We start from the raw sequence: 15942 nt of genomic DNA, 5'->3' as shown, positions 1-15942 counted from the left end.
TCTGTATTCTGGGTTTCTTTTTTTTTTTTTTTACAGGTAACTCATCACAAAAGGGCTTGTTTGGCTGCAATTACAGTGATGTGCTTTCCTTTTTCCTTAGGTGGCTATTTTTAATGCAGTAGTTTCTTTAGCTGGGTGAAGACTAACCATGAGAATAGCAGGTAAGTACACTCAGTAAATCAGACTTTTGTCACTTGTGAAACAAGTGCTATAGGTAGTATTAACAAGTTGTGTTGATGAAGTTTTACAACAGACTTAACTGGTGTAATGGGCATTGCTGTTCCATTTAATTGACGTTTAATGAAACTTATTTTGTAATTTGGGATGGTCTAAGAGCAAGAGCAGCTGGTTAAAATGTTTTGGCTGATCCGCAGTGACTGATTAAGGTGCCATGACTGATGTACTTTGGCTGCTAATTCTATAAGATGATGAAGGAATAAGGACATGGCTAATTGATGTCTTAAGCAAATTTCTTGCCTGCTTCACACCTCAATCAAAAGTGCTATGTACTGTTACATACAGTGTCTGAAACTTCTTGTAAGGTAACTGGGAGTTTGAAAGCTATAAGAAAGTCTTTCCGTAGGGGTAAGTTACTGTAGTACTGGGGTTTGAGAAACTAATTTTACTTGACAGAAGGTGTGGTGGTTGTAAAAAAATAAGATCTTTGCCAATGTACCACTAGAAGAAAATATTACTTGAGACATTTTCTTGAACTAGAATAGCCTGTGTGGCAATTGAACAGTTTTGAGTTTCTGATGCATTGCATTTTTATTAGCAATGGTACTGTTATGTTGCAGAAGGAGCAACTTTTGTCTCGTCTAGGAGAGAATGACACCATCTTTTACAGGAGTCACACATTAACCTTCTTCATGTGTGAAATTAGTCCTGATATTTGTCACTATTTCTAAAGATAGAAAGACTATTTCTAATCTCAGTATGTATAACTGAAGTAAATCTCAAAGAATTGAATATGCTACAATTTTTCAAAGACAGCTATATCTCTTAGAAAATGACTGTTCCAGACCTCTTTTGACCTAAGCAGCCAAGCTATGGTATATGAATAGATCCCTAATCTTGGCCATCCATTAAAACAGAGCTGTCTCAATTTGAGGGGGAAAGGGTTTAGAAGAGGAGTGTTTGTGAATAGTGAGAAAACATGTACACGTGGCTAAGAGGAGTGGAATTGGAGGAGGTGGGAATTTCCCCTTTGGATAGCAGCCAGTTAGATCGTTTAGTTCAGTTTGCTAAGCTGGATTTCCATGGAAAAGTCTGTGGTTTCTCCTGGCTTCTGAGCCGAGTTGGTGTACTGTGGTGTCAGATAAGCATGAAGCTGGAGAAAGCTTATTTGTATTTGGTGTAGTGACCTGATGCACAGGCTCATTTGCCTGGTACGTTATTATGTCCATTTCTTGCAGATTACTTGTGTTTAGTGAGGCCACAAATGGTCATCTTTTTTATGATTTTCTCTTAATGTAATATACACATTTCTTGTGTTGTTAATTTTGGTAAACAATGTTATGATTTGCAGATAATTTTTTAAAACTTTTCTCTGCTTCTGAATAGGTGCTGCAAAGTTTGTGGTAGTCGTAGCAATATTTTTATTGACGTTTTATGTCATATCTCAAGTATTTGAAATCAAAATGGATGCAAACTTAGGACACATATTTGGTAAGTGATGACTTTTTTTCTCTGGATATCTACTAAATGTACTTCAGCCAAAATCAAGAATATCGTATTCATTTTGCTTTAAGCCTTCTTAGGCTCCTACACTTAAGTATTTTGTGTTTATTTTTAGTGGGTGTACTTGCATAATATAAAAAAGTGTGTGTATTATCTTCTGTATTAACTATTTAACCTAGTCTCTTAATCAGTTTAATTATTTTGCCTGTCAAATATGCATGATTTTATCTGCTTTTTCTCTTCACTGGTACTTATAGTCTTAGTTTGGAGTAGTGAAGTAGGCAACAGATTACGTTTCTGGAAATCAGCACTCTGCTGTTCTGCTTAAGAAATTTAGAATTTGTTTTGGTTGAGCTTTTTGGCTTGCATGGGTACACTACTGTGTACATTTGAATGTGGAGTAATCAAAACATTTCAGATGTGCCCAGGTCTACACAGAAAAGAATAGGCAGCTGATGTGACTTAAAAATCAGTCTGTTTTGAACCAATGTTACCTTTAAAGGGGCTTTTCATTACAAATGAACAATTTTACATACATGGGTAGGGTTCGTGTTGTTTAACTCCATATTACTACAGCGTGAGATGATGTCTGAACCAGTTGTTGAAGAGTCACAGGTGTCATTAAGTGTTAGAGGTGTATTGTAGAAGCATGCATGATGAGATCACTTGTCTTTTCCTATCCCAAGAAAAGAAATCATAAATGTTTAGGCTCAAATACACCTGAGCTGCAGACTTCCAGAAACATAATGGTGATATGTACTTGATACTTCATTTCAACCAATCTGACTTTAGGGATACATAAAGGTTTTTAATTTGTAGGATATCTTATAGCAGATGACACTTTAATGGCAAAATCATCTAAACATTTCTTTTTGTGTTTTAGCTAGATCAGCTCTGGATGCAGCTGCACACTGTGAGTGTTCATATTCATATGTTTCTGTTGTGACTTGCTCTTGCTGATGAATTTTCATAGTTAAGAGTCTTAATTACACTTTAAATGCATACAGAAAATAATTTTCTTCTTTTCCTTATTTTCCTAAATTTCTGGTAAAGTCTGTTTTTTGGCAGCATTTCACTTGTTTTGTCTTTGGCTTTTAATGACAGTGGCAGAGCAAGCAGCAGGGTAAGAAAAAGCAGTAGAAAAATGAGGTACTGCAGGAGCATAGATTATTGTAAGCTGCTGTGAAACTGCAGACGCGAGATACTGTTTGTCTTTGCTCTTTTCCTTGAATTTCTTCAGAAAATGAACGGATCTTTCTCTGTTAGCCTACATGTGGTGCTGACTCTAAAATCCTCTTTTATTTCTATTTGAAAGCAACAAAACCTCCAAGATACAAATGTGGGATCTCTAAAGCTTGTCCTGAAAAGCATTTTGCATTCAAAATGGCAAGTGGAGCAGCAAATGTAGTTGGACCTAAAATTTGTGTAGAAGATAATATGTAAGTATTTTTCCCTGTTGTCTCCAAGTGTCTCTTTCAAATGCTGTCTTGAATCACTTTGCACGCAAAATCAGTAGTTTCAGTGGTTCTTTGAAGGTTTTGTTTTGCCAGTGGCTTGACCACGTGAAAAAAGTATATCGCGTTGTAGCTTAATCTCTGATGAAACGCACTCAGTACTTGGCAGTAAATGCAGAAATATACGCTATTTTAATACATGCGAGATAGCTGACACTTTATTTGGGGTTTATAGACTTCAGGAGTAATTAGACTTTCTCAAGTCAGATGCAAACTTGCCTCCACGTAACTTGTTCTTGTGCCTCTAATAGTGATTCAGTGAACAAATATATTTTAAAGTAATTGCTCTTGATACTTCTGATTGAATGTGATCAGCTAAATCTGTGCTGTGGAATCATCTTTTTTCGCAAGTTGTCATTTGAACTAACTATTTTAATAGTACCAATCTAAGACTGCTTTTTTCACTTCTCTTTAAAGGGTGATTTTAAAAGGGAAAATAGTATTTTATTTATCAGTAGTTATGTAATCATGTTGATGGTAACTAAAGTTAATAAACTTGAAATAATTGTGAAGTGAAGAAGGGAACTGCTGAAGCACCATTTTGTTTTAAGTCCTGTATTTCTAAAACTGTTTTTTTAACACAGTATTATCAATAATACTTTGCCTTGAGTATTTAACTGAATACCTTCTGGTAGACCTCATAATAGGAATATTAATATTTCTTTTTAGGCTCTTCATATCTTTGCATTTAGGTTGTTCAGACTCACTGTCACCCAGTGTGCAGCTTCATATAGCATTATCTATCCACTCAGTTTTGCATATCACACATCAGAAAAGACATGATGTTAGTATCATCAGGAAAGGTTTTTTTAATATCAGTCACACTTGAAAGCTTTTACCTTCCATTTGCTTTTAAACTACTCCAGTTTAGCTGTTTCTCAGCCTGCTTGATGTTAGTACAGAGTGGTTCAGATAGCACATACAGCAGTTAGTACTAACGAATTCTAGAGCAAGTGGCAAATTCGCTGTGAACACCATAACACCATGTAATATAGTAAATAGGATAATTATAAGAATAAAAAGTATTTGTTTACATTTTTCATCACTTTATGAATTAAATCTGTAAGCTTAGTCTTACGTGATCTTAGAGAAGACAGTATTTTTAGCGTTAACCTTAGCAATTAAGATGCAGTGAAGTTGAAATGAAGCTTTTTTTCCCTGACAACTAAACGCTTGCATCTTCGTTTTGTGTTATTAGCAGAACCACTAGCACCATTCAAATTTCAAGCTGTTCTTCTGTGAGGCTAAGAGTCCAAGCTTGCTCACTTGTGTAGGAGTGGGTTTGCAGCGGAGCACAGTGTAGTTGGGAAGCATGTGCAAAGTGAGCCTGAGCTTACTGTTGCCCTGTACTAACTGAAAGCTGCTAGGTTCTGCTTTCCATTCTTATCATTGATTCACTTTGTGACCTTGGACGGTCTTATCTAATCTCTCTGCATGGTATATTTTTGTTGCTGCTAACAATACTTGCTGCGTTCTCATTCTGGTTGCTAGGAGGCTTAATATCTGTGAAGACTTAGGGCGATTCAGTGATTAAAACTTGTGGGAGTGCAAGTAATATTTCACCTTCAAGACTGCAGGATTGTGGGTTTTTTTTAATGTCTTGCTTACTGGTTAATGAAGAAAATTTTTTTTTCTATCCTCTTTCCTGGGTCAGTGTTTCTCCCTCCTCCCCACCTCCAAAAAATTCTCTGCTGGATGTTTCACTGAAGAAAGTGATGAAAATAGTTACTGGCAAGAAATGCTTTATTCTTTCAATAGTAGTGTGCACCTTAGTGCTCAGCTGTTGGGAGTCTTAAGTCTGGTTTCCCTTGGCAAAAATATTTCTGAATTCTTTCTGAGGATGACTTGCAATGTTTATGTAAATGCCGTACAGGAAATTTGATTACTTTTATCTACAGCTTTGCTCTTCAGACATTTGAATTCTTTTTCAGAAGCTCCCATGACTTGTTGACTGTAAATTGTTGGAAGACTTACAAAACCGATGCACAGCTGCCCTCCTGTGAGAAAATTGTCACATTACAGCCTGTAGTGTTAGTGACTTAGTGCAGAAGTTATCTTGAGCGTGTAAAGTAGTATCTCAGCTCTGAAAGAACTTCTTTGCTCTTCAGTAGCTCTTTTTTTAGTGATATTTTGTGAACTCCAGCAAAATGCTTTTCTGATTACTTTGTGTTTTTCTTCATATCTCAAAAACAGGGAAGCAGGGACAAGTTTTCATAACTTCACAATAATATCTACAACAGGTTTTTTTGCTGTGTATTAGACATAAGAATGTCACTTGGTTTATCAGCGCCTCTACTGCTCTCATGTAATCAATTTTTCTTTTTAATTCTATAATATTTTGGTGTGAAAGAGGGGTTTGGCGGTGTGGAAATTGAGTTCTAGCCTTGGTTCTCATATACTGGAAGAACATAATCCAAATTAGGAAAAACATACTGTTTTTACCAGAGTATATATCTACCAGAATTAGTAATTTGTTTTTACCAGAAAATTAAATACTGTAGTTGCTGCTTCATGGCCTTTTTAGAAGAAGTGGCGATATTGCTGTACTACTTTGTCAGCAACTTCACTGTGCAGTTTTACTACTTCTTTTAAGCCACTTGCATGATTGTGCTGCAGTAACCTTATAGCAGAATATTACACTACATTCCTTTAATAAATAGTAATTTTTGTGTTCATATTTGCAGGATTTTTTGTCTGAAATGTATATGTGGATTTTATAATCTAGTCACCCCAGTATAGGTATTGACTGGTATTTATCTACAGAGAATTATGTAGTTAAAATAAAAGGAAATTCTTACTCTTTTTGGTAAACTAAATATCCACTAAATTGTATCTAAGTAAAGGAATGTGTTTAGAACTTCATCAGCTTTTTTTTTATTTATGTTTTTAGTCTTTACTTGCCGTAAGTTTTATTATTCCAAATGGATGCTCAGACATGACGTGAAAATCATGTTATCAGAGGAGAAATGGTCATCCAGTGACTAAAACACTTTTGGAGTTCCCTACTATCCAGAACTGAATTCCACATTTCAGCAGAAAATCCCAAGTCTTCTGTTTCAGAATTCATTGAATTAGAGGTTTAATTTTAGTCAGAATTTTTGGCAGATGGTATAACTTAAAGGACTAACAGAAGAATGTGGACTCTCTCATCTCTGATTACTAGTTCTTTAAAACCTAAGTCACTGTGCCAAGAGTTATTATTACCTGGTATTCTTTCACAGCCTTTCTGAACTAGCTCATACTCAGTGTGTTCCTGATAGATTGCTATTAAATTTCACGTTCCTCTGAATTTTGGCTTCTGTCTTCATAACTGGGTCCAAAAGGTAGCCTCAGAGAAGAAGATTTTTGTCGTGCTTCTGTGATACACCATTTCTTGATTTCAGCCTGTCACTAATAAGTTAGCTTGAGAAAGCTGATATTGATGTTTAGAAGGATGTGGTCTTTCTGAAACATTGTTTAGAACAGGTATTCAGAAATGAACTGGAAATCATATGATCGCAGAAGAAATGTGAAAAAAGCTTTGAATACGACAGGATTTGTGCAAATCTGTAGCCCTTTCCTAGAGCAAGCTAGAGGGGTTAAAAAAATCCTGATGAGGATGCAATTAAAAGCTTCTGTTAGAGTGTGTTTGTAATTAATAAGAAATGTGTACCAGTTGGCATATGCTGAGGTGCTTTCTTGATTCTTGCCTGAAGACTTCTTCATTATCTTCATTTCTGTAGTTGTTTCAACCTTTACTCCTATTTGCCTTATGTGTGTTAACTCTTTTACCCCTGGCTTGAAAACGTTATTGCTGGGATACCCGAGACCTGGAGGCAGAACAGAAATTTTTATACAGTGCCAGTGAAAAGAGCTGAGAAGGCCTTGGAAGCTTCCTCTCACTGGAGTGGTATAACCACCATAGCCCAAGGCCGGACAGCGTCCTAGCTAACAGTTCCTGTTAGCTCTTCCTTAAAGCCCTGAAGGGCTTCCATTTCACAATATATCTCTTCTTTCCAGCTCTTTTGCCACTGCGAGTTTGGTCAAGTAATTGGTGTCATAGTGACTGTTTTGTTGGGGTATGTAGCTGTACTCCAAGAATGTATTAACTATTTTTCTTGGATTTAGGTTTCCTATTTCTGGTACAAGTAGCTGACAGCTTTGACTTTGCTTCTTAGCGTGGTGGTGTGGTATTAATTTTAAATACCTCTGTTTAGTTAGCTTTTAAACTCATTAACATATTTCTGTTCATCATGTGCTTAAAAAATAGTTAAAATGTTGGTTATGTGACTCTACTAAGCTCCTCAAGTTATTATTTGTTTCGGGCTCTTTAACTGCGAGGAATTTTCTTAAATATGTGAATAGCACTTTATTTTTGTGACATTTTTAATATGCACACATACTTTGAAACCAAGATCCTTAAGTTATTAAATGAAATGGATACAGCTGAGGATATTTGATCTATTGTTCTCAATTCAGTGGTGCCATAAGAGCACGCAGATTAGTTCAAGGAGTTTTTGCTTCATTTAAGTACTCATGAACATGTAGTCTTTCAACTATGTATCCCTATGTATCTGTTTGATCCTATTTAAAAGCCATAGATATTTCATATCAGCAAACTGTCCTATTAAAAATAAAATCGTTTATTTTGTTTCAGTTTAATGAGTGGAGTTAAAAATAATGTTGGCAGAGGAATAAATGTGGCCTTGGTCAATGGTAAGTGACATTTTAAGTGGCATTTTAAGTGAGCAGATTGACTTAATTTTCAAATTATTTCTGAAATTTAAGGTGAAATTCTAAGGGATGGTTAAAGGCAAGCAGAAGGAGGAAAACAAAAAGTACTTATCATATTTGTACTGAGATAATGTTGGGTCCTGGCACTTAAACCTTTTGTAAGAAAGTTGAAAAGCTCAGTGCATCTTTGTTTCAAAAAATGTAGTAAAAATAGTGTGGAGTGCTGTGGAGACTATCTTAGTGACACATGAGAAATTCCTAATACATGTATAAAATGTAAAGGACACGAGATGCATGCTACTTCTTTTGACATTTTAGGTTGCCACCCCTACTAAAACTTTGTAGACTAAATTCTTCTATTGCTCTGATTTCAGTGAAACTTTTTTTTTCAGTGAAACAATTTTGTAACTACATGGAAAGACAAGCTTATTATTTCCTACCTTGAAATCAGCGTATTTGATTAGTCCATATCTATAGATTTTGTCTCTAAATACATCTTGTTATGTTAGCATAATGAGAATTGTGTTCAGGATTCTTAACTGTCATTAAACCAAAACAAATTTACCTGAATTGAATGTGAGTACTGGCAGATTTGTCCTTAATGTGTAGGAAGCAATTCCTTGTAGCGCTGTCATTTTACTGCAATATAAATTCATATTATTTTTTGATTGTACTCAGTTTTACACCATGTAAAACATGACTTGAATGATACTTACCTAATCCTATTTTGACCTCCTAAATTGTCTGAATCTCATTACAACCAAAATGCCTACCTTTTGCATTATATAGCTGCCAGTCTTCATAGAATCATAGAATGGTTTGGGTTGGAAGGGGCCATTAGGAAGAAAATTGTGCCTTCCATCAAATACTGCCTTTGTAGAAAGCATAATAATAATAAAAGATAATGAGATTATTATATTGTCTACTTTCTTCTTTTTATTCAAGATGTTTAAATCTACTAAGAATTTCCAGTCTATAGTAAAACAAGCAGTATAATCTTAATCTTTCTTACTTTCCATGCGACACCAATGACAACCTACAGCTGTACTATCTATTTTTGCAAAAGCAACTTAAAAAGGCAAATATATGAAGTGAATTATCTTTATTAGTTTTAGAGGCTCTGGGCTTTTTGTTTCATATTCCACTTGAAGCAAAATCAGAAGTGTTCATCTTCTCTCTTTCCCCCCCACTTACCTTTTCCTGCACCTTTTCACAAACTGCTGTGCTGTTTAGGGAGCAGTCTTCATAAAAGATAAATAGTGTTCTGAGTTTGGCTGAGGTAGAATTAATTTTCAGAAGAAGCTGGGAAGAGGCACTGGGGCAGCTGACTCAAGCTGGCTAAAGGGATATTCAATACTATAACTTCAGACTTAGGATATAAAGGGTGTAGTTGGCTGGATGGGGCTGTTCATGCCTCAGCATTCTTTTACTATTGCTTTTTTATTCTCTACTCCATTGCTGCCATATTAAACTGTTTTTATCCCAACCCACAAGGTTTACTTTTTGTTTCCAGTTCTCCTCCACATCCCACTGGAGGAGGGAGAAGGGGAGGAGTGAGCGAGTGGCCATGTAGTTCCAACTGAGGCTAAACCATGGCGCATAGTAATTGATTTATGTGGTGTCTTCTACAGCAATTTCTGTGAAAAAGTCATTAAGAGGAGTTCTACATGTTGTCTGTAAAATATTTTTGGATATATTTGACACCATTTATTTTTTCTCCAGGTAAAACAGGAGAAGCATTAGACACTAAATTCTTTGACATGTGGGGAGGAGGTAGGTACAGTTAGAGAAATAACTTAAATGCTTTTATTATTATCATTTTCTTCTTCCCTAACTGCTTCTCCATGCTCCATTTGCTGTGGTGGTTTAAAGGTGATAGTTAAGGGAGTGCTTCAATTCTACCTTTGTAGTTGTGAGGAGAGTGCAACTTTAAAGAAACACAAATCATTGAGGTGAAAGGGAATGTTAATCAAACATACTTGTTCTCTGGAGTAGTTCCCACTAGTGGCGATGTCTTTACACGATAACCACAATATTTCTGTAAAATAAGAGCACTCTGCATTTTTATCGTTTCTCCCACTTACTATCTTTTTGTAAATCTGTAAGTACGTTTACAAATATTCTTAAAAGGAATGAATATCTTTGCTGAAAGCATTGCAGGTGTTCAAATATGGAGTGATGTTAAACAATTTTATCTTCTCTCACTTTTCAGATGTGGCACCGTTTATTGAATTTCTGAAGTCCATCCAGGATGGAACAATAGTGTTAATGGGAACATATGATGATGGTGCAACCAAGTATGTAACTGATTTATGTAGGATATATTTATTAAACATTTAACTGCTGTTTTATTAAAAAAAAATGCATTCTTTATCATACAATCACTTTGTCAAAGTTATGTTCTTCACAGGTGGTGCTTTCAGGGTATTATTTTATAATGCTTATCTGTTTTGGGGACAATAAGGATCAAACTAAAACTAACCAGGCATAATGAGTTCTGTATGTATTCATATAGAGGACTGTTAGGTATATACTTTTGTGATCTCAATAGCAGAGAAAAAATAGATTAAATATTAAATTAGACCCTTTAGCTAGAAATATCACAAGTGTTTAGAAGTCTGAAAAGGCTAGGGATTAATAGTTGAGTAATTAGGGATTGCTTTATCAGTACTCGTACTTGGTATTTTGTTTCTCTGAGAAAAGATGTTAATGCAACAAGATGAGAGCGCAGGGCATGTGGTCAGTCCAACTTACTGCTTTCTCATGGTATGAAGAATATATTTCCATATCAGGTGTTGTATTATTTTTTTTTTAATCCATACCTTTATCCACCCTAGTTCCTGAAGACCATGTAGGTTTGAAGCCGCTCTCCTACAATTTGTCCCCACTACTTTTGTTTTGTAATTTATGCTGTCAGTGATATTTGTCCTTTTGGAGATATGCTGTTTTTCCTGTTGCTGAAAATGAAAGAGGTTTTTTTTTTTCCCTTTTCCTCTGTTTTAATAATATCCAGCTTCATGCTAATGTGTTCTGTGCCCTTTTTTCCCCCCTCTTTTGGTTCAATTTATCTACAACTTGTCTGTATTTTTGATATAGGAGCAGCTTTCCTATGACAACATCCTGACTTTGCAGTAAATAGTTAAATGTAAATAGTAAATAGTTATTTTCACTGCTTCTAGGAGAAGAAGGGAATATGTTCCTTTATGCCGGGACTGGATCTTCTATCTGTTGTTCAATTCATTTGTTACTTTTCTTTTTGTTCTTTTTCCTCTCCTCTTTCATATTTTAGATAATAAGTACAGTTAGTTTGTTTCGGTAATCATGTCACAGATAATGTTTTTTTTTTTTGAAAGCTTATGTGTAGGTACAACATCAGCTAAACAAGGTGAATTTGGCCCATTTGTGCTGACAGCTGGGAACCTACTGCTTTTTAGTGAAATTACATAATTAGCCAAAACCTTGCCACTGGTGGTTGATGATAATCATAAATGCCAGCTCTTGAAAACAGTCAAAACTGTGAAGAACCAATGTGTTTAAAAGATTGAATTTTATTTTTTTAAAATACAAGCTGCCCTAAATCTCTAGAAACTTAGAGTGTGGGTTGTGCAAATAACCTCCAAAGTACTAGATCATTTCCATAATTTTAGCTGAAGTGAGTCATACAACTATACCTCAGTTAAGTAGTAATAATCCGAAGTTGTGCGAATTGTGAGTTCTTTAGTAATCAGGCAAATATAGTAACTGAAAGGAAGAAATAAAAATCTGTTATTTGGAGGGTTTTGAATGATAAGGCCATCCTGTAGAACTGCTTCCCCTTCCACACTAAAATTATCTTACTTGGATCTACAGGCACTGAGCTGTGCAGTAGAGCAGCATTTTGAATTTTGAATTGATCGAAGCACATAATAACTTCTTTCAAATATTTAGGTTATTCTTCTAATCTAAAATAGCTTTTACATTATCTAGACGTCAGTTTGAGCCTGCAAACAATGTTTACTTTTAAGGTTGACTTTTCTTAGTTGCTTGGAGAATTTCTAACATAACTTGAGATGTATGTATGAATTCTCACAGGAGAGGGATCTTGGCTTTTGTTGATGTACTGATAGGTTTGTAGGCTGGTTCCTTGAGATTATATTAAAGAACATTGCTTATTAGATCAGGTGATTTCAGAACTATCTTTACCTGAGTTTGAAAGCTAAATCTTGCCCAATATTGACTGACTTAAGCTGTATTTAATCAGATTAACGTTGAATGGTCCATTGAACAAAGAAAGCTCTAAGGACATGTATTTTATTCACATACTGAACTTCTCTGTTTTGCTCAAGGCTTAATGAGGAAGCACGGAAACTGATTGCTGAATTGGGAAGCACATCTATTACTAACCTTGGCTTTAGAGACAACTGGGTCTTTTGCGGTGGAAAAGGAATTAAGACTAAAAGTCCATTTGAACAGGTCTGTGATTCTATAACTTACTGGAATTTAACAGCTTTTATAAATGCATAGTATATTCTATAAATACCTGTCTTGAACAAATGCATGCAATCTATTGCAGTAGTGGCACACAGTATTATTTTCAAATTAATTCCTTGATTAGCCCCTTCTTCTTAAATGCATGAAAAAGATTCTTTGATGATTCACAAATAAGAAAAAAAAATCTTATATGGGGTAGATCTTATTGTCACAGTAGCTAGACCATTTTTCTTTTTAAAGAATCCAATTAAACTGAACAATTCTAAACTTGGTGCTGAAAACTTGTATTTCAGATGCACTGAAAATGTTAGCCCTCCAACAAATGAGTGGTAGTTTAGCTGTTGGTGTTCCCAGTGGTTCACTGTGCTCTTCTGACAAAAATTATTGCTGCAAAATTTGTGAAATAGACTATGTTCCCATACTTTAGCTGGGAACATACAATTCAATGTACAATCTACTTTACAATTCAATATGTTGCCTTTATAAAGGTAGCTTTATACCGGAAGTGTAAGGAAGGCACATTTCTCTTTTGCCAGCTTTGGGAAGGCGTGGGAGCTTGTGCAGGATTAGTAGCAAACTCTTGGAGGCAGTAATGTCTTACCTGATTGCAGATGGTTGCTTGATGGAAAAACAACACTCCAATTTTAGAAAAAGGCAAACTTTCAACATTATTTAATATTCTTTAAAATCTCACTATTTATTTTCAGTGCCTTGAAAATTTGCTATCCCCATTTATGTTTTTCCTAGTGGTTCATGTTTTAATGCAGTTGGTCTTTTAAGAAGTGTTTTCTCAGTATGATTTAACTGGTTTTAGCATACACTTGTCTGAGCAAGTCACATGAAGTGGTGAATGTTGAGAGATTGTTGTATTTGATAGGAAGCACAAGAGGCTAATAGTAATGTCTTCTTTGTCCATGGCCTGAAAATAAGTAAATAAAATGTCTTTTAAGCCTGTTAGTTAAAGCAAAAGGGAAAATGACTGTACATTAATGGTAGATTGATGTTTTCTATTTTTAGCATATTAAGAACAACAAGGACACAAACAAGTATGAAGGCTGGCCAGAAGTTGTTGAGATGGAAGGCTGTATCCCTCAGAAGCAAGACTAAATGAAAACAAAAGGAAAAGAGAAAGGATGTGGAACAAAATGCACTTTCTACTATTATTAGGGAGAGGGCTATGAAGGAGACTGTACTGTAAATAATATTTTTAAAGCATGCAACCATCTTGTCGGTGTGTGCATGAGCACTGACATTTTGAATATTGGGATTATTTATTGCTAACACACATGGAAAAACTTTTTGTAAATACGTCCAAAATAAAAGAAACATCAAATTATTTCTATGCAGGTTTCTTAAAAGCACAGTGTTTAGGTTGCCTGTGGTAAATAATATCTTGTAGACCAACTGGCTAATAAATTGCATATGCAGAGAATAAACAGATCCTGACAAACGTTGTACTGTCCTCTTAAGTGTAATGTTGCTGTGATATGTAACCTTTGTGGAATATTGTAGATTTTAGTGGTAAGTTAATAAAGAGCTTTAATTTTTTTTATCCTCTGCCTTTTTAATGGCAGCATCACTTTCTATTAAAGCTGTTTGGATATTCTAATACCAGATGCTCCAGAAATTTATTTTGTAGTCCCTCATCAAAACTGAATAATCAGGAAAGGAAGAGTATGTGACAGTGCAACACAGATATGCCATGAGAAGCACAATAGAAATTATTTTTGTTAGGGGAAGAGTAAAATTAAATATAGAAGTAGTGTGCATGATAAAGCAGTTTGGAAGGATTTGTACTTGAAATGAATGTTTACTTTGTGGAAGAGACTTGGCATGTTAAACAGCAGTACTGTTGCCAACTTGTTCAGGTTTTATTGCAATTCTTATACTGCTACTTAACCATTGTTTCTGTCAGGAATAAATTTCCTATCACAAAGAACCTTTTAGAAAGTAGTCTGCCTTCTAGTGAGAGTTGTTTCAGGAAACACAATTGTTCACCTTCGCCACCTATGTTACATCTAATGTGAGCTGAGGTAATTTGTTCTTGCAGTGAGATGTTAGAGAAATTATTGTGTCTTGGGTTATGCAATGTGTGACATTTAAACTTAACTGACAATGTTTCCTTCATAATTTTTCTTTAAAAAATGGACCAAGTTGAAGTGGCCTTTTTTGTTAGCTTGTAACAGGGCTGTAAGAATCCATTGCTTCTTTTCTTTTTTTATCTTTGAAAAATTCTCTTTCTTTTAGGTAGAGCCAGACTGAACTTTTGCTGAAACTAAGTATGGTATAATTGACGGGTTTGGTATTCACAAATTAGGGACTGACAGAGAATTGGGTGTAATTTCATGGAGCTTTGTCATGAGTTCTGGTATAATCTTCAGAAACTTCTAGCTAGTACCATGGAGCAAAAACCATAAAAGATTTTTGAAGAACCCACAAGTAGAACACAGTGGCACTAAAAATACTGTTATTGTTGATGTCTTTTGAGACAAATTTAATTCTGTGCTTTAAAAATTTCAAGCAATATTGGAAATTACTTTGTAAGTCAAATAAATAACTTGATATCAGAGAGAGACTGGATTCTGAGTTGTTCTGTATGTTTGGCTTGTTAAATAATGTGTTTTTTCCTCAGGTTTAATGTAGGACAGCAATAAAATGCACCTTATACATGGAAACTGCTTTTGTTAAATCTTCATATTTTCTTTTGTAGGAGGACATGTCAAAATCCTGTGTATTTTTTCATCAAAGCGAATTCCTGTTTGAAATAATTGGAAAATAACTTCATTTCATAACATTAGATTATTGCCAAATCTAATTGTGTAAGTCCTGGAATTTTCACAGCAATACAGTTTTGTTGGTGTATATGCCAGTATTGGCTATGCTGCTATCCAGAATAATATTAAAATAATTTGGAAGCTACTTGACAGGGGCCTAAAGGGGGGAAAAAAACCCACATTTGTCTGCATTAATAGCTTCTCTTTACTACTCTTATCTTCATTCTTTTGGTGTTGAATGCCAATGAATATTTCTTTCATCAAATTAAAAATTTCAGGTTTTCTCTACCGAACAGAGGGCAAATAAGTTTGAAGCAAACTTCTTTTAGTCCTTTTAAATTTGTGCCTTTTTTCAGCCGTCTAAAGTGTAAGTAAGTACATTATGACTCTCTTAACCCCATGAAGTTGTACCTGTCACAAACCTTATAAACAATGGATTTTAAAATAATAAAAGAATAAGAATACTGACACTGTAACTGTTGACTGACTTGCCTGTGTAAGAGTGCGAAGGGCTGTAGTCCTTCCCTAAACTGACTTGGGTCATGGCTAAGGTGGAAAGCAAGGAGGGAACTTTCTATTGATTAAATCCTCTTCAGTTTTACATCTGTAAGGCCAGGCTAAGTCCGTACCCTAACTTTAATACAAGGGGCCTGGCGAGGAAAATTGGAAAAGAAACCTGGAGGGCTGCACTGGAACTTTGAGGACAAAGCAGGAAGGTGCAAGAAAAGCTCTTGGCCCATTTGGTGATACCGTGAGAGGTCAGTGGCTCTGATGCCATATTAGGGATATGG

At 35.2% G+C, this 15942-nt stretch overlaps 1 protein-coding gene across 1 annotated transcript in view; it reads left to right on the top strand.

Moving 5' to 3' along the window:
* Positions 1-15315, top strand: part of FAM3C (FAM3 metabolism regulating signaling molecule C) — a 30770-nt gene extending 15455 nt beyond the window's left edge. Inside the window, exons 2-10 of the mRNA XM_054076785.1 lie at positions 101-161; positions 1564-1668; positions 2564-2593; positions 2996-3119; positions 7831-7889; positions 9630-9680; positions 10120-10204; positions 12233-12359; positions 13395-15315. Of these exons, the coding sequence (XP_053932760.1) occupies positions 149-161; positions 1564-1668; positions 2564-2593; positions 2996-3119; positions 7831-7889; positions 9630-9680; positions 10120-10204; positions 12233-12359; positions 13395-13484 (684 nt within the window). The 5' untranslated portion in view covers positions 101-148 and the 3' untranslated portion in view covers positions 13485-15315. The remainder of the gene's footprint in view (positions 1-100; positions 162-1563; positions 1669-2563; positions 2594-2995; positions 3120-7830; positions 7890-9629; positions 9681-10119; positions 10205-12232; positions 12360-13394) is intronic.
* The last annotated feature ends 627 nt before the right edge of the window (positions 15316-15942 follow it).

The sequence above is a fragment of the Cuculus canorus genome, chromosome 1 (assembly GCF_017976375.1).
Source record: "Cuculus canorus isolate bCucCan1 chromosome 1, bCucCan1.pri, whole genome shotgun sequence".
NCBI lineage: Eukaryota > Metazoa > Chordata > Aves > Cuculiformes > Cuculidae > Cuculus > Cuculus canorus.
Note: the sequence above shows the minus strand (reverse complement) of the source record. Positions and strands in the feature narration are given on the sequence as shown.